Below are 19123 nucleotides of genomic sequence, written 5' to 3'. Positions count from 1 at the left end.
GCACTTACAGCGGCGGGATTGACCTGGAGGATGGAAACCTGGAAGGGGTTTCCTCTCTGGTGTCAGTATCTTAGATTATAAGACCCACATCAAATACAGGAAATGTTGGTCCGGTATGAAAGTTACAGAGTGCAGCTATAAATTTTCTGAAGTTCTTCTGTGCTCAGTGGAGATCTGTATTTGCACAGTACAAAAGAAGATAACACCTGTTTATACAAAGATTTTATTTTATACACATTTACCTACAAAATATACAGCAGTTAAAAATAATGGATGGGCAGAAGACTTACTGGAAAAAAATCCAGAAGACAATTCTTAAGTTTCAACCGACAAAGTTACATCAATAGGCTGCCTTTAAAAGCCAGTCTACCCTGTAGTAGGGGTTACTGAAGTTGCAAGAGCTTTGAAGTTAGAATCAATTTAAAGAGTTCAAAACATTTAAAAAGGCACCTTGAACAACTTAAACTCTTAAAACTTGACAGTTTTAGCTATTCAAAAGTTACACTTTATGCGTATATCATCCACACCTTGTTGTTAACACTCTGAATAACAAATTTTGTTATTTTATTGTGGCACTCTTTAGATTTTCTTCACCAAATCTGACGTTATACATTTGCAATACCAGTTTCACATTCTGACTATCAGAGCATAAAAATCCACTCAGAATGGTCAGGTGGATTTAGGTACAGTACAACCTTACAACTGGGAAGATACAAGCATATTTAAGACAATTTTAAAAAAATTAAAATCTTAAAATAAGTGTTTTGAACCAGATCAAACGAGGAACTACGTATGACCACAAGGAAAGTGGCTGGTGCACTATATACACAACTTGACAAATGTAATCCTTGATATATTTGCGAAGTTCTTTAACAGTAAGACCAGTTTTCTCCGGCACAAACAGTCAGTCTTCCTGCGAGCCTTTAAACCAGTTCCAAAAGAGTGACCAGGAGACAAGGACGGCTGTAATGAGGAAGTGTGCTAATAAAACATCAGGAGAATGGCAAACGTTCCTTTCAATACTCTTCATGAGAACAAGAAAATCCATACACCAGATATTACTTTTTTTCCTCAACACTGGCATCGATCTGCTATTTACAATAGCTTAGAAAGACACGTAACACAAATGAGGTTTCGTTTTCAAGTTCAACTTCATTGCCGATTAACATACTTCACCTGTATGTTCTGTTCTAGCTGAAGTAAAAAAGTGACACTAATACTGAAAAAGAGGTAATCAGAAGTAGCAAAAGCACTGATAATGTGATAACAAAGAATTTGGATAAATATTCAAGAAAGTAATATTGCACACTTTCACTGTCAACTGTTTTAAGACTTTTACTCCCAGGCAGTGACAACCAGTCCCATTTGATTTTTTTTTTTTGCTGTCATACTACCTTAAAAAAGGTCATTTTTGGTTTCCATGGCAGTGGAAAAAAATGAAGGAAGACAGCCGTTATTGAACATGAGGCCTAGGTTTCAAAATTAATTTTCCAGTCTGCAAGACAGAAAACAAAATAAATAAAGTTTAAACCCTGAAAGTTGAACCCAACAATTAAGCTTCAAGTTCAATGTTACAGGGAGACTTTAAAACAACACACAAAATGATACTAAAATATTCCACATTCCAGTTTTACAGACACACAGAATTTGCTGAGGTATACCCAAGTGCTGTTCAGGAGAACAGACTATGTGTCTTTTTGAATTATTTCCTCTTTTTCTTTTAACAAAGAAGGTTTAGGCAATGAAACAGTAGCACTTACATCATCACAGGACATATTATATTCTGCCAGAACAGTTCGGCATCGGGCTGCTATACTGCGTAAATTGTGTCAAGGAAAGCAACTAACACTTGTACACACAGTAAGCAAAAACTAAAATAGCAGTATTAGCACAGGCTTCAACAACTGCAGGACCTACACTCTTAACCTGACAAACATGATCAAAGGATACATTGATGGTGCCACCACTCTTTTATGTATTCCAGCGAAGAACAAGCCTATTAGGGTAATACAGCTAATTGTGAAAAATGGGTGATTCCAAAGTGACGTGAAAAATGATACCTAGGAAAGAAATCAGGTTAGTTCAACTGCGTACTTTCTAAAACACACAGAAAGTCACTGCCTAGATCCCTTAACTAAAAATAAAATACTGCTCCCAGCCATTTCCAAGTACTTGTGGGCAACTCTTTAGATAAGCATTCAGGGTACAGTGTTTTGGCAGGCATTGCCCCTGGACACATTCCACAACAACTCCAGACAGCTTGATAGCATTACTAAAAATCACCTCCCAGTTTCACGTTCAGCCTTTCAGTTTTCAATATACCACCCGACTGCAGCAGCAAGCTATAGAACGCAGCACATTTGGCACTAGCCTGACCTTACCTTTTGTGTCTCTGGGTCTATTAACCAGTTCCAAGCCCCAGTTGCTGTGCAGACTGATACCACTATCAAAATCACTGATGAAGAGAAGAATGAGAGTCATAAACAGCATACCTCACTCAAATTTAAATGCATTTATTTCTCAGCAGCAACTCTTAAACACTTATGTCTTTTCTCACTTCTGAGAGAGGAAAAGCTCTTAACTGGAAAGCAGAAATGAAAACATGCAAAGACACTTCTCATATGTGAAACCCTAAGGATTCTGTACAAAGTTCCTGGACAGAACAAGTACATCTGAAAATCTAAATTATGTCAAGTAAAAACATCCTGGTTCTTTGAAAGAACCAAAGTTATCTTTTCTAAAGGAAGTTGAAAAAGATCAATCAAGAGCATAGAGCTTCTCTACATCACAAATACTTTCTTTTCAGGATAACAGGAAGAAAAGTTAACATGGGTCACACACCTGATTATAATTAAAATAGAAAGTCCTTCTTTTATGTGAATTATGAAACAAGCAGTTTGGGGAAAAACATGAGCCACTGAACACAACGCTAGTTATGCAGGCCTCATTTAAATATGCTTAAAAGTTTCCAGTATTTTTTTTAGTTATAACTGATAGAAAATGGCAATTTTGGAAGCCAAATGCATTCCTAAAGTAGGTGTGCACAAACTCAGCAGAACTACACATAAATATCTGATTGCTGTGAAACAAGGGGGTTTGAGGTGGTGCTAGTGGTGTTGGTTTTGCTTTCTAGGTAGTCATTTCTTCAGTTCCTTCATTCAAAATTGACGTCTCAGGAGAAAAGATACTATTTTATGTGTTCTAAAAAAGTCTGTATTCTTTGAGTAGGAAAACTTCAGCAGAGTCTCAAAACCAAACCAAAACAAAGTTGTACATTTCTACCACAGAACACTGATCTCAAAGCTGGCAGCACACCTATGGAATTTTTCTGCCTTGCCCCCTCCTTCAAACCTTCCTGTCATAACAAAGCTGCCTTTATGGGAAACTGCTGTAACTTTTTCACATTCAAATTTACAGACTATCTCACCTAATCATATTTAGTTTAAGTAACTATAGCAACAGTCTGGGAAGTCTGAGTCTTGAAGAAAAAAAATTTCAGCAACATAATAAACACCGAAAACAGAAACAAACACAACTTATTGTTTCAGATATTTCCAGAACAATTCAGCCTTGAGCCAATTCAACCTTAACCTCATTTTCCTAACTCTGGCTGAAATATTAGTTTATTATCCTGTATGAACTTGCTGCAGAGTGTTTGAATGTATGCCACAAATTTTAAAGCAAGTATAAATAAAAATTTTTCTTTGGGCAAACAAATTAAGGATAAACACTGGTAAATCTAACAAGCTTGAAAGACAGACTCCTATTTATTCCTTGGAACACCAAACTTACTTCTCCAACGTCCTGTAGCTGGTTGCAAACATGCAATGTATTCAGTAAGTCTTCTTTCAAAAGCTTTGAGATCTGGGAAAGATGTATATCAAGCATAATTAGATCTTCATCTATTTAGTCATATTTTAAAGTAGAAGATAAAAAGAATTCCCCCATGCACACCCAGCTCTTAAACAGGCAGAGAAAACCAAAGCAATGATCCTTTATATGCAGAAGAAGTCCAATCAGTAGTTTTACTCAGCTTCAGGTAAAAAGTACACTGGTGGAGTTAATCTAAAAGCAATAAACATTCCCACTTACAAAAAGAAAAATCAATACAGTTGAGAAATCACACTATTTCAGACATCTTTAGAAATAGTGACTTAGATTTATAGTAACTTAAATTGCCTCTCAAAAAAAAATCCAAAAAAGCATCACATTTTGAAGTACTAAGTCTATCAGGAAACCATTACGTTCTACTATCAATATAATGGCAATTTTAAAAAAAGTTGGCCATTTGCCACTGCTCAAGGGGTTATTGTAAACAGTGTGGCTTTGATGATTTTGTTTTGTAGAAACTTTGAGTGTCATGATATACATACACACATATGCAAAAAATCCTACAGCAAACACTACTCTAACGATCTTATTCCAATCATTTTCTAAAAATAGATATTCCTTCATATTGCCATTATTCTCCCATGTCTTTCTACTGAAATAGCTGTTAAATCCATTTCAAGTTGATACTCCTAATTGTCTCCAAGGAGCTGTTTCACTTTAAGTCCAGGTTAGATTTACACTTCCTTTCAACAAGGTCAATATTTGATAACATTCCAGTTAAAGCTAGAATTCTACCTGAAGTAAAGTTTTAATTAGGATCAACTTAACTTTCAGCTAAAGTCTCTGTCAGCATCAATGTGGAACTTCAACTTCCAACTACTGCTATATTAGTTATCTCAATAAAGCAATTAAAGATGAAGCTTGGAAGAAATAAATCTATCATGATCACTGTGAAAGCAGTTTTCTACACTGTGAATTTATTCCTGAGTGGTTTGCAGGTGAATTTATGGGGGAAGATTACAGTACCTTAACTTCAGCCACAGAACAGCTAACTAGTCTTAATTACTGCCAAGAACACGGAAGTTAATGGCCTGTCCTCCACATCCCTTCTGGGGAAGGTAAACCACCGCCGGCAATTACAGCTAATTAACTGTTCCCTGACTAGCACAAACCCCTCCAACTAGTCACTGAAGAGAGGGGGAACACAGGGCACCACCGAAAACCTGCTATTTGAGAAACAGCACCCTGAAGGCATGAAAACAGGCTACTGACAACAAAGCTCTCAAGAAAACACATAATGCAGCCAACACTGAAACAAAGTATGAAAAAAAAAACTTTTTCAGAAAGAAGAAAACGGAAGTTTTGATTATTTTCAACTATGCATGTTCTAAGAACCTTCTCGGAGTTGATCCCTTTGGCAGCTGTGACTAGCAGGACACACTTTGGGAACCCTCAGATTGCACAAGCATAGCAACAAAGCCCTGACAACGCCGGACTATCGGCTTCTGTCGACATTGCCTACTTCTGGTGCCAGCTCCAAAACACCTGCTAATTCCGAAACACTGCTCCAATTTAAAAATCTCTGCCAGTCTTCGGACACTGAAAAGTCCTTTCAGGGTTTTGACATTCTGTAAGCTGTAACTTCAAAGAACTTGTAACCCAAACCATCAAGTGTCCCCAGACAAGAAGGGGCTACTCGAGGTCGCGTTCTTCAAGTGCGAAAGGAGCCCTGGCTCAGCGGAACGCCTAACGGGGCTCAAGCGCTGGAAGAAACGCGTCCCCCGCGAAAAGCCGTGACCGGGCAACGAGCTCCCAGAGCACAAGAGGATTTTCCTCAGCTACAGCCGAGCAGCGGCACCGAAAGGGACCCGCGGGCACTCCCTCCTCCCAGGGCAGGCAGCAGCCCTCAGCACAGGCCCTCCCGCGGGCGCTGCTCTCCGGGCCGCCCGGGGAGCAGCACAGCCCGCCCCGAGCGCGGGACGCCGAGGAGGCCCCGGAACCCCGCCCTAGCTCGCCTGTCTGGGCCGAGGAGGAGCGCCGGGAGCGCGGTGCAGAGGGAGCCGAGGCCTCCCGCGGCCGCTTCGTCCCGCTCCTCAGGGACGGGGCAGCGCGCTCGGGCAGCCCGGGCGCAGAGCCGGCAGCTCCCGGCGAGCCGAAGAAGCAGCTCCGGGCTCGCTCCGAGCGGCCGCACTCACCCTCAGCCTGGTCCAGGGAGTTCATGGCGGGCGGGCGGGCGGAGCGGCGCGCACCGGGCGGAGCACCGAGCACGGGCCGTTCCCCGCGGCCCCGCGCACCGCCCCGCCGGCCCGGCCCCGCAACAACGCCCCGCGCTACTCGCCCGCCGCGCCGCCCGCAGCAAGCGCGCCTCGCATTGGCTAGCGGCAGGGAAGGGGCGCGGCTCGGCCGGCTCAGGGGTGTTGTCGAGCAGCTGTGTTGAACTTTATTTATTAAACAGCAGCATCGCGGGTTTTTTCCTTTTTTGCGCCTCGTAACATCCTCACGCTTGAGACGGCTGTTCAATATACGCGTCTCGGCAGAAAAGAAAAGCTAGAAAAGAAGATACAATATTCTTCCTTCAAGACAGCACAGGTCAACCTCTACACTTGTTCATCTGGGGGCTTTTCTACACCCCTCCCACTCGCAGCCCCCAGCCAGCGCTCCGGCACGGCCAGGCTGCTCACCCAGGCGCTTGTGAGAGCCACTGCAGTGGCAGATTTAAAGGCTGCTTTTGAAAACAGGTCCAGCAAGACTGACCTGGGATCTCCTCAGCAGGGCCAGGCAAAGCTGTTACCAGCTACAGGCACGAGCAGTAGGCTGCAAATCCTACACAGGCAATTCAATTCATCAGGGTTTCTGTGCAGGAGGACGGCACTGGGGCACGAAGACCATCTGTCTCTGGGTATGGGCCTGTCTCTCTGTTAGAAGGGGTGAGGTGCTTCCACACATCACCCCTCACCCCCATCCCTTGGGTTTATTGCTGCAGCAGCGCTGTGGCACCAGGGGGACGCGTTTGTTACAGGGACAGCCGCAGTGGAAGTGGCCCGGCTGTGCTGCCGGCCCAGGCCCGGCTGTGCTGCAGCCGTAGCAATCGCCTGCTGGATGGCAGCAGCCGCAATAATGGTCAGGCACAAGAAGCGCTGAAGGGCTGGGTTTCTTTAGCGGTTCTAAGTGTCCTATGGGACATGCAGGGATCAGCCATCATGATCCCACAGCCCTGCCTGCTGCTAGCCCAGCTGGGCTACAGAGGTAACTGAACTGGTCTGTTTGCTAAATAGAAGCTTTCTGAGTTACTGAGTGACTCGATTAGTGAGCTCTCCAGGGACCCGGGCTCTCTGCACTGCCATCTGTTTTTAGCTAACTGGTACTGGAGCCTGGATTGTATTTTGTAGTCCAGTACGAATGTTATGTTGCTTAAAGCAGAAGCCCTGTAGTGCTCTCAAGGCTGGGACATGGTCTAATTTCTCTCTTTCTGTTTCTTAAAAGGAACCTAGAAAATCATGAAAACATGTATAGCAATTTTGCTCTCATTGGTTTAAGCACAATTACAAAAAATTGTATATTCTAGAAATTCATACATTACTTTTGCTTTGGTGATGTCTCACTGAATGTACATGATGGCCTATTATTTTCTTAAGAGTATTTGAGTCTAGCCTATTATAGTTTTGCCTAGTTAGTTTATACCAATTTTGCCAGTGTAAAAACCAGAAGACACGGTACTGGTGGTGATTGGAATTATGTCTTCCATATGGAAAAGCAGAGCACCTCAGTGTTTTTTTTGTCCTGGCTGTTGACGAAGACTATAGCAGATATTAGCACTGGAGTTTCACTGAATCAAAGACTGGAGTATGGGAAGGAGATGTTTTCTTCCTTTCTACAACTGTTCTCTTCCAGTTTGTAGAACATTAAATTAATCAGACCCCAGGAAACTGGATGCTGCTCTGAAAAAGTGAGTTCTCTGCATAGGCTTTGGAGATTTCCAGCATCCTGAAAGGATCAGAAAGTTGTTATTTGCAATAAGCTATTTATATTTATGTGAGCTTGCTGATGTGCAGATCTCCTCTAGTCTTTTAGTTACTCCAGCTATTAGGTTTATATCTGAACAGATACAGATATCATAAAGCTGTTTTTTATTCAAACTTCAATGATTTGTGACACTTAGAGGCTGAACCTACATCAGGAAAAAAATTCCAAGATCTATAACCCTTGATATACCCAAGTAAATGATGATACCTTTATTGTTTCTAATGTGAAACTTCTTGGGTGGTTAAAAATGTTTTGGTTTTTTTTTTTTTCCCCAAATAGCTTTTACTCTCTACTGTACAACTCTGTTAACTAGCCAAGATAAATGAGGCAAGGCAATGTAGCTGTCATCACACTACAGCTATGACTGAAATAAACTGTTTCTTAGGGTTAGTGCATCTGTTAGTAACCCTTGATATCTTTTTCTGCCAACACATGTGAAGCCTGAAAATTAACACCCTAAGCAAAAGGGCTGGGTGTGCACATGGATTGCTTCACAAGGCAGAGGTGTTTGGAGAACCATGCTTTGTCAGTTTCGAGTGCTGTCTCAAGTATCTCTTCTCAGGTGCAAGGAATGCATCTTTCTGAGTTTAGCATCTTTGGGATCTATTTTTGATTCTCACAGCTGTACTTGGAGCATAATGTGAGAGCATCTGTTGGCAGCATCTGCTATCAGAGATAATTAGGATGGGTCACTTGTTTCTTAGTTTGCTTTTCCAGCCGTCTGCATTTTTTAGTCTACATATCCTTTCTCATACTCATTTTCCTCTGAACAATCCCTCCCTCTTGAGGCAAAGTGTTACTTCAGAGATACTGTGGTAATGTTTAAGACTGTTACATATTCAGTCTTTTTGCATTTACTAAACCTGTGTTTTTATAAATCTGTTTACTGTAGTAAGTTTGAAGAGTATAATCCTAACTTGCATTTAGTGATACAATCGTAGTGTTTACATGCTTTATATTCCTTTTTTGAGTAGATTTTGGAAGCTTAAAGCTTAAATCTTATCAAGAGACTGTCCTTTTTTCTTCATTCTATCTCATTTTCCCTGTGGAGTCTTTTACTTATCTACAGTGCTGCTGGGGTTTTTCTGTAAGAGGATCCATACTTAGGACTTCTTGGTTTACACAACAGAAAAAATCTGATCAGAAAACTCCGTAACTTTTTTTTTTTTTTTTAGCAGGCCTATAGAAAATATTTTAAAGTTTATCCTGGAAGATGAGCTTCATCAAATAGATGCATATTCTGTAGAAGAGAGAATGCCTTTTGTTAGACATCTGAACGAAGTCCAGAGGATCATCTCTACACAATGTAAGTATAGTGTAGAAAAATGGATTTTGTGTGTGTGGCTTGATGGAATAGAAGATGCATTTTCACTTCTTAGCAGTGTAGTATGAAACTTGTTCTGCCACATTGAACATGATAAGTTATGTCTTGAGATGCTATAAATGAATTTTGGTAGACTGTAAATCTAATTTGTGTTCCTCTGCTCTTTTTCTGCAACCAGAATGACATTTTTTATCATTTTAGGTACTTACAGCAGGTGTGGTAAAACTTTATCATCATATTCCGTCTAACACTTCAGAAGGCAGGCTTCTTTTATTCAGGATAACTTAATCTCTTATTTAGCTTATTGTTCTTTACACAGCTGTAACACTAGAGGCACATCAGTTTCTGAGCAAGAAATTGAATCCAGCAGTCCAGTAAGAATCTGCGTTTCTGCTGCTTCAATAATTTGCTATTTGTGAATCAGGCCGTGATAGTTCCTATGGAATGTGGCTGCACTTGTAGTGCTGAACTGGCTCTACATTTACTGTGCTGAATTGGCTTTTACTCAGAAATTAGGCCCAGCCACCCCCAGCCCTCTGATAACTGAGGACCAGCTGGAATGCAAGGGATTTTATTTTCTGCCAAATTTGCTTACACTTAGCACAAGAAACTCCCTCATCAACTTCTTGTTCACATTTTTGTCACTTTTTAAAAATAGGATATGGATTCTTCTCAGTCTTGAACCATGTTCAGCTTTTCCATTTTCTAGTCCTTCCCATTTAATTCCCCAGTAGAGTCTTCTCAGCCTCTTAATCCCCATGTTCTCCTACACATTGTATTTGGTTTTCTAAAAGCTGTCAGGGAACAGATGTATTCGCCTGATTTTGCCTTGTTTTCAAGGCTGCTTTAGTCCTTTAAATGTCACTCATGGTATGATAATAGGGTGACAACTTCTTTTACTGACTCTTAGGTTAAAAGTTAAGTGTTTAGAACAAGGACATTTTTCTTTGAAATCTTAGATTTATGCCAAAAACATTACACCACAACAATATAGGCTCATAGGAAAACCAAACTGTTACTAACAATGTGGAGAAGATTAGATTGGAAGCTGGATTTGTTTCATTTCTTTTGGAGGTAGTGCTGTGGGCAGGCAAACCTTGAGAGGTGATGGGGCCGCTGTTCCTGTGTGCCTGGTCATTCCCCATCTCCCTCCCTGGCTGGCAGCTGCCACCTCTGAGTGGGGTAGCCCTGAGGTGTTGTCACCAGCTGTGATGGGTGCAGAGCACAGTGGGACAGGTTGTGCTGCTGAAACAGCTGCATTCCTGTGGCAGCTTCTGCGAGCTGGCATCTAATCACTTGTTTGAGCTGCTCTGCTCACAGCCTGCTTTGTGCCAGACACAGGAGTAGGAGGTTTGTTGGCTTTTGAAATGATGAGCCATGTACACTGCTGGCTTGCCAGGATATGCTGTATTTCTTGCTGTATTTCTTGTTGTTTCCTGCCATCATTTTGGGCATTTGTTTGTTCAGCTTGAGATCCTATTCTCAGCAGCTGCTGTGAGGGTTGTTTGCATTCAGTTGTCTGTTTGTCCTGTAGGGTTAAAGTTGATACTACTTTTGCATGACAAGGATTCCTTCCAGCCTAATAAGTGGTTCTTATGAAAAACAAACAAAATAACCACAAGAACACAAATCTGATTATAGCTTTTTGCTCACATAGCTCCACCCTATACTTCCTTCCAGAAGGGCATATCCTGAAATAACATGGCAGTCTCTCTGTTAAGTAAACTTCTCTTGCTTTTCTCTCTGTAGCATTGGAGCTGTACCAGAGAAGTGGGAGATATATTCTCTTGAGGTTTTTGGTTAATTGTCTTCTGAGGAAAAACCCTGTTTCTATATAAACACAGAATTTAAATGGATTCTTTATATTTCATGATTTGTACTCAGGTTATCAGTACCTTTATAAAACAAAATCCATTTTTAATGCCCTTATAACTGGCAATCCTGAACCTGCTTTCCTGTTGCTTCAATAAACTGTACTATTTATGAACCTGTAATCATGGAAGTTCTTCTGGAATTCAACCAGACCTGTAGTGCTGAATTGATTCTAATCAGAAATTAAACCTGGTCACACCCAGCCCCTCTGATCTCTGAGGACCAGCTGGAATGCCAAGGGGGTGTTTATTCTGCTAAATTTCTACTCCCTTAATGCAGAAGTCACTTCTAGCTGCTGATGCTTAATGAAGACGCTGCTGTACACTTTTCATTACCTCTTTACTTACGGGAAAAATGGATGTAGCAAAAGCTTTAGAAGCATCTTGTGTAAGCAGAAAGTTTGGATTAAAATGTCCCACTGTGGCTGCAAATTTTTGCTGTGACTGTTGTGATGTCAGTGTACTTTAGGTTTTATTTAAGCACTGTCAGGAGGAGCTGACTGAGCTGCTCTAAGTGTGTTATACGGCCTTCAGTAATTTGGGCAAACCCGAAGAGGAAATCTTTTCACATCTCCCTAGAGTTTGTTAATGAAGAGTGGTGAAGGAAAAAAAATACATCACTTCTACCTGATATGGCACTCTTTACAAAACAAATGTAGTGTGAAAATCTACTAAATATGCTTCTTTTATCTGTTTAACACTTTGGATTAGTCTAGCTTTTAAAAGTCATTTCTGGTAACATATACCTAAACCTTTTCTAGTAGACATCTTTGCAAAATGCACCATACCTTTAAATCAAGGTGAGAGAAACTTGAGCAAATAATCATATTTAATAATATCTAATAATAATAGTAGCTTAGCCAAGTAGTGCTGTAGATTCATTATGCAAATATTGCCTGAACAGAACTGTATAAATATCCTTATACTTTTGGCTTTTGGTGTGCTGTATGTGGATTTTGCAGATCCCCAAAAAATTGGAAGGTGGCTTCTGTTGGAGATGGGCAAGCAAGCTCATTTCTGATGACTCCTACATTGGTGTCCATCTATTGTGGGTATTTTTTCAACATGGTTCTAAAAGTATTTAGGAAATATGTTTTGTAATACAGGTGAAAAATGTTCCTGGTTAGTCCCTAGTGTCTGGCTGTAGTCTGATGGCTTTTCCTGATTGCACTGCCTTCCCTTGGAGTGAGGTTTGAGTCCCAGCATCAAAATGGAAGACAGTTCAGGAGAGAATGCTACAAAAGTAATGTTCTGTGGGTTGGAATAGATGAATGGGCTGCTCTCAGGAGAATAATTCTGAGAAGTTTGCAGCCCAGTTTAACCAGCCATGTTTCTTAGTATTTTTTACGTGTCTAAGAAATATACTCAGGGGAAATGAAAAGCGGGGGGGGGGGACCTCTTGCTTTAAGGAACTGTTTTTACCACTTTTAGCAGCATTGTTAAGCAGTAAAGTAATGAAACTTGGTGACATTCTTGTACAGTTTTGCAGTCTGTGCTGCTCCTTAATTGATTTTCCAGTTGCTTGCAGATGACTACACCAGGGGTGATTGTAGAGAGAAGCTATACACGCAATTTTACGAACAGATGCAGAAAGAGTCAGACACCTTCTGACTGTCACTGCTGCCACCAGCAAGGATGAAAAGTAGGTTTCTATTAAAGGGTTTGGCTAATTCTGTTACAGAGATGGTAATTACATAGATAGGTGTAACCCAGTTCAGAAATGTGACCCTGCAAATATGTAGATAATGGTTGAAGATTGTGCCTATTTAATGTTTCTGGATCACCTTAAAAGTTCTAGTTAGTTTTAAAATTTCTTATGCATCTAGGCAGTATCTTTTGCAATATTTAATTCCCTTCCTCCTCACTGACTTCCAAATTTGACATATGTCCTTCAGATAGTGATGTGACTGGAACTATACCAGAGATTCTCTCTTTTGGTTCATAGAATGTTGCACATGTGTAACACATGTGTAGTGGTACATAATCTCTTCAAATGCGAGTTAGAAATTCTCTGCCACTATCACAGTTTAGTGATCTATTGAAAAGTTTAGGCACAGAAATCCAGACAGAGCTACAGCTGCTTCAGCTGGGTCGGTTAATGTGTCTGAAATGCAAAGATCATGTGGGATAATTGGAGCAGGTTGTAAATGGACTTATGAATTTTTTAAAAACAATTAAATAGCAAAGCTGAGAAATTAATTTGTTTTCAGTTGTTTTAAACCAAATATGTGGCTTTATTATGTATATGAGACACTTTTAGAACTGCTTTAAGAAGGAGGTGTATTCCAGTATAGAAAAGTTAGTTCTTCCTTGACTATCTGCTGTTCCACTCATTCACTACTTTCATGATCAGTGTGAACAAACATTGTTGTTGGTGAAGCAAATGGAATTTGTAACTGTCATCTCTTTACATTGCTAAGAAATGTAATCTTCCAAGTTAAATTACTGAAATCAAGTTATCAGTAAAATTCTTAAAGGTTAGCATTCAGCATCAATCCCCAGAACGTATGTATTGCTAGTCTTAATTTTTGAGCTATCTTCAGTATTTTTGCAAAAAAAAACAGGCTACTAACAAAATTACAGTAATGTCAGTGTAATAGTTCATAGTAGACAATATTCTTTTCAGCTGAATATTTCTCAGTATGCTAGGATGATGAGAGAAAACCAGATTATAAATATAAATTTTATTAGTTTTTCACTCTAGCACTAAGATGTGATCAAGCAGGAATCATTAACTAAAAATCTTCCTCTGGTCTATATTACAACTTCCTAATATAACAAATACTTTCTTTTCTGCATAGCTTAAAATAGAGGTCACAGATACCTCCCATTTTTGTAGAAGGTGTTTCTGATCAAAGAACAGATTGTTCTGTGGATTTCTCCCAACTCAGCATTGGACTTGGTACTTGTGGCTTCTGGTACATACAAGATGGCAACAGTGCAGCAATGGGAAACAGTGACACAGACTTTTAGTTTGATATAGCCAACTTCTGTTTTCTTCAGGGGATTATTCTAGAATGATAGGCAATCACTTACAGGAACCTGAACATGAGGTGAAAATAACATACCTCATATAAGTCAGATCTCACACCTGCACTCCAAGAAGTTAAATGACTGTTTTGTATTCTTGGACAGCTCAACATAGCATTTTCCTCTTGCCCTGTAATCAGACTTCATTATTCTATCTAGAGAAAGTTTAAGTTGTTTGAGAGATGTTGATTAAAATATTCTCCATTCAGAACTGCAGTTTAAATTTCTTTCAATGTGTTTAAATTTTAAACACAGATTCATTGCACTTCTGGGTAACAGAATTTGACCTAGTTAAAATGAGACAGCTTTGAAATAGTTCACTGAATTAATTTCTAATAATGCATAATACATGTAGTGATTCAATATCTGTCCTGGATTGCTGCTTACATGGCATAAAATGCACTAAACAAACTCACATATAATAATTAAATGATAGGAAGTTATATAGTAATTGCCTAATTATAATTTCAGTTTCCTGTGTTGGTTCTATGTAACTAAATAAAAATGCTTTTAAAGATTTATCTATATTTGTTTCAGAACTTTTTATTGTAAATTTACAAATTTCACATATTTCCATGTATCAGGAACACAGTAAGAAAAATGCAATTTCTCTTGGAGCAAAAGTAACTGCCCTGTTCTTCAGTTAAAAATATTCTGAAATTAGAAAAAAATCTCTACAAATCTTATTATTTTGGGTGTAGATGTTTGTGAAAGACTTTGTAGAATTGGGAATCTTTATCTTGTTCATGATCTAAAGTTAAAACTGACCAATAATGATTTGACAGGGGGAAGGAGAACTTACAGCTTTTCATTTATATTTCAAATTGAGTTCATATACTGCTTCTAAATCAAAACTAACCTCTGCAGCTACAGGAGGGCTGGGTCAATACTGGGCTTTAAACATCTCACTCTGATATATTGCACAGACCCAACAGCTGTATTTTTCTATCTGTCTGGAGAAGTGCAAAGTCGATGAAAACACCAGTTTGATAAAGCCATCTCTCTGTTCTCTGTAGCACATCACAATGTGCCTGTGCAGGGTGCACTCATAGTTAAAGCTCTTGGGAACAGATCTGCTGAGTGTACCGGGATTTCACACTAGACAGCTGATCTGGTAGGTGACTGCCTAGCATGGGAGCTGTGAGATGTGCAGTGTGCCTCTGGACGTGAGACTTATTTCTGTTACAAGCAGGAAAATACTTGGATTGGTTGGATTGAACCCGGTAAGTGACCCTGCAACCACCAGATAATTGAAGGTATTAATTTTTTCCCTCTGAAATACAACTTTGAGCAACTTTTAAATCTGAAATAAGCTTGCTTAGACATAAGAAATAATCTGTAAATTAATGACAGTCACTAGAGATCAAAAGTTTGTGTATAAAATGCTGGCATGTCTATTAATGGGCATGTTCACCCTGCAGTATGTGCAGATGTTCTTCACAAAATTAGACAAGTTCTAAAGAAATACACACATGTTCCTAAGGGGAATTGTCCTCTCACAGGTTACGGTTGCAAAGTGTTTGATCATCTGCTAATGCTGTTGAGGGTTTAAGTTGTAATAGCACTGTTCACAGAAATGTATTTAAGTTAGTGATATCCATCAAAATAAAATGCAACTTTTGGTTTAACAGGATTCAGTAATATAAACTTATTCTAATTAAAAGTTTAAAATTCAGAAGAATACCTCAAAAAAAGTCCCTACCCAACATATATGTAACTCGGAATATCGGTGTCATATTGTTTGTAGAACTGCTCTACAGAAAATTCTTCGATGCCCTTGCGATAGGAGGATAGTGAAGATTCTCTCAGGCTTTTACTTGTGCTCCTAGTTTCTTTTGAAGAGTTGCTCACCACTTCTGTTTATTTAGACTCAGACTTACTGAACAAACTCATCCTTCACCTGAAGCTGAAGACACAATCTCATGAGGATGTAAGGCTATGGACAGGCGCTGCCATCCACACCCTGAACACACCTTTACCTCTTCTGCTGCCAAGCAGTATTGCTCTCCTAGGCTAGGCATCCTTTCCTAAGGTTAAACCTTGACTTAGGTGAAAGGCTGTCAGGGGCTTTCTTCCACCACTCTTTCAGCTTCGTATTTCAAAGTAATTCATTCTCTTTCCGTGACTGACTTGATCCCTTGCCACAGTACATTTATTCATAGAAGTAGAACAAAACATAGTAGATACTTCAGGAACTGCAATCAAGTAGCTGGGTGAGATGTGGAAAAATCTGAACTTGCAAATATTTGGCAGTGATCAAATAATAGTTGAAAGAGTGGAACTCAGCCATGCTATTTTCAGAGCAAATTTTGTGTGAAAGAATTGGAGAGTAGGGGAGTATACTATTCTTTATCTAAAAATGAATTAGTTCTAACGTTATAAAAGCATAAGAACATAAAACTCATCTTTCATGTCCTTAGTCTGAAATCAGATTCAGCTACTGTCCTTGCATCTGTTTGAAGTTGGTATGGGTTGAGGTGAACACCTGGCTATTTTAGAATGCTTTTTTTCCTCCCCTGTTGTGAACTTTTCCCATTCCACAAAGCTTTCTTTTTTAGTTACCAAGTTGGTTGCAATTCTTTTGAGTTACTGAAGCTCATGGGGAAACCAGAAGGGCAGCAGAAACGGTGAGGGCGGTTCAGGTTTTAAACATGAATATTCTTGGATGCATAGGATTAGAGTATAGTGTTTTGTTGTAAATTAAATACTGCTTTAATGATTGAAAATTATGGGAAAGTCAGCAAAATATTGTGACATCTGCTTAATTGGATTGCTTTCTTTTATTAAATGCTAGTGTAAAAAGAAACTACATGTACACTCTTGACAGCTATTGATGTGCTGAGTCTGAGTCCTTGGATGAATACCAGGCACAAACTCTATCAAAACTAGTGACCTACATTATGGTCATGGTTTAAATCCTTGCTTAGAACCAGCCTCAGATGACATCTGTTTGTCATGAAATAAAACCTGGCTTTAACTTTTCATACCAATTGCACTTCATTTGTCAGTTTGTTTTAACTTGTGTGCAGGTTAACATTAATATCAGAGTTTGACTTTGTAGTGTGCTCGTGCTATGATTAGTAACGCTGCAGGTCAGCGTGCTCTGTTGTTAATACCTATGGGACTGGTAGCTCACTGCCTGTACATCTTTTAAAGTAGGGCACTGAATGAGAGAGGCCGAGGTGTTTGTAGCTCTTGGGCTGTGGTGCCACTGCTTTGGCTGCAGTGCTCATTGCTATGTCTGCTTTCAGTTACCTGTTCTCAGGCATTTCTTAATCCTGGTGGTTTTAAACCTTCACAGTTAAAGGAGTGTCCTGTACAAACAAAGGTGGATTTTACTGTTTGTTTTAAAGCAGTTGACAACAAACCACAAAAACTATTTCCAAACAGGACTCTCAGATGCAAAGGAAAATCCTCGACCTCTTCTTTTAGCACCTGTTAAAAGGTTGGGACTTCTGGGATGTTCTTGACATCAACCTGCAAAATGGCCACAGCTTGGAGGGACACCTGCCCTTTTGCCACCAGGTGAGTGACAAACCCCTGTAGCTGTTTGGTTTAATAACTGTAAATCATTTCTGCTTAGAACCTGATGCTGACAACTACACATCTATTCTAGCTTGAGAACTTAAATAATTTAAATAATGATTTAAAGGAATTTTCATTTAAATAATGAAAACAGCAGCCATGTCAGCCTGAAAAGTACTGTTTCTATATTGAAAATAATTCCTTCCTTCCTTGCTTCCCTTCCTTCCCTCCCTTCCTCCCTTCCCCACCCCTTACTCAAAAATTCACCACCATGTGTTTATACTGGACTAAATAACCAGTTTTTCGAGCCAAGTGTTTAATTTACTAATAAAACTTTGTGAGTTTTTGTGGTCCCTCTGACTTCTGTCATTCCTATCCAGCCTTGGGCATCTATGTGACTGCCTGATTCTTTCCTTTCAGTATGGGACACCACAAGGACATGCAACACACAAAAGTGTATATAAAATCATTAGGTTTGATAATACAATAAAATGAAACATTAAGGTGGCAATTAACCTTTCACTGCTGAAAGAGGGGATTGATTTTTAGGTGTAAGCAGATGTGGGGAGGATGAGCAAATACAGAAACTACAACTGCCTTACAGTATTTGTTGTATTTTGTCACAGCTGTTCGTGTTCAACCAGTGCAGCACCAACAGGCAACAGGGAGCTTTAGCTAAGAAGACACCGACAGCACTGAGAATTGTGGAAGTCCTGTAACCACCATCACACCCTCTGTCACCTGCAAGAAATGAAAAATTTAAGAAGACTTTTCCTTTAAAACAAATGCTCATGAATGTCACTGCTGCACCTTTGTGATTTCAAGTTCAAGTTGTAAACAGAATATTCAAGTTCAAGTTGTAAACAGAATAAACACAGAATAAAGTTGTGTGTTTTACACAGTTGCCACCAGTTTCAGCTTGTGTTTGAACTTCATCAGACTATTCAGATTAGAAAGGACAGGTCTCATCAGACCTGGCTTTCTCTGCATGTTGGGTAGGATGGATGGAATTTCTCTTAATTCATGAAAAGTCGCTCAGTCATTTCTGCATTTTACCTTAGAGAGATGACAATGAAGACACTGACCAAGAATTGTTTGTATGAAACAAAGAATTGGTCTGGTCTGTTAACTGACAGTTTGAAACAGTTTTATATCAGTCTCTTGAATGTTGAATTTACTTGGGATTGGATATTTTTTATTTTCAATTGCTTTAGCTTCTATTATAAGTTGAAATTATAACAGTGGGAAAATTTGAAGAAAAAAATTGAAATAATTATAATTAGAAGAGCAGTGAAGTAAAATAATGTGAAGAACTGCCTTAATTTGTAGTTCCATACATTCCAATCAAATATTAGCTTTAAACATTTTAACATCCATTCCATGAAAATACCAAGTATACTTGGACTTAATACATGTAAAATAAATGGCAGATGCTCTGCCAAAATATTTAATATTAAGTTTAAAATATGGTTTATAGATTGAACATAAACAAACATGCCAGCAATGCTGATCTTGAAAT

General features: G+C 39.5%; 2 protein-coding genes across 8 annotated transcripts in view; one reads left to right on the top strand and one right to left on the bottom strand.

Annotated features, from left to right (window-relative positions):
- Nucleotides 1-44: 44 nt before the first annotated feature.
- Nucleotides 45-6169, bottom strand: CNEP1R1 (CTD nuclear envelope phosphatase 1 regulatory subunit 1). 3 transcript variants are annotated; one of them, XR_005258252.1, is made up of 7 exons: nucleotides 6027-6169; nucleotides 3793-3864; nucleotides 2382-2455; nucleotides 1951-2060; nucleotides 1761-1815; nucleotides 1395-1495; nucleotides 45-174 (listed from the first exon to the last, which is right to left on the bottom strand). XR_005258252.1 is itself a non-coding variant. In XM_038148046.1 (6 exons), the coding sequence occupies exons 1-6, from the start codon at nucleotides 6049-6051 to the stop codon at nucleotides 1454-1456; spliced, it is 378 nt and encodes a 125-aa protein (XP_038003974.1). In that variant the 5' UTR covers nucleotides 6052-6169; the 3' UTR covers nucleotides 206-1453. The 3 variants fall into 3 exon arrangements, 1 of the variants encoding a protein (XP_038003974.1); XR_005258251.1 differs by lacking the exon at nucleotides 45-174 and adding an exon at nucleotides 206-963; XM_038148046.1 differs by lacking the exon at nucleotides 45-174 and having other exon boundaries at nucleotides 206-1495.
- A 56-nt stretch (nucleotides 6170-6225) lies between these two features.
- ZNF423 (zinc finger protein 423) overlaps nucleotides 6226-19123 on the top strand; it is a 281287-nt gene continuing 268389 nt past the window's right edge. The window contains exons 1-2 of one of the 5 annotated variants that reach the window (XM_038148029.1): nucleotides 6226-6420; nucleotides 9033-9160. In XM_038148029.1, coding sequence (XP_038003957.1) covers nucleotides 9109-9160 — 52 coding nt within the window. In that variant the 5' untranslated portion in view covers nucleotides 6226-6420; nucleotides 9033-9108. Of the gene's footprint in view, nucleotides 6731-9029; nucleotides 9161-19123 lie in introns of all 5 variants that reach the window. The other 4 variants (XM_038148030.1, XM_038148028.1, XM_038148027.1 and 1 more) reach the window with 4 other exon arrangements.

Source organism: Motacilla alba, chromosome 11 (genome assembly GCF_015832195.1).
Source record: "Motacilla alba alba isolate MOTALB_02 chromosome 11, Motacilla_alba_V1.0_pri, whole genome shotgun sequence".
Lineage (NCBI taxonomy): Eukaryota > Metazoa > Chordata > Aves > Passeriformes > Motacillidae > Motacilla > Motacilla alba.
The sequence above is the reverse complement of the archived record's forward strand: the minus strand, read 5'-3'. Positions and strand labels throughout refer to the sequence as shown.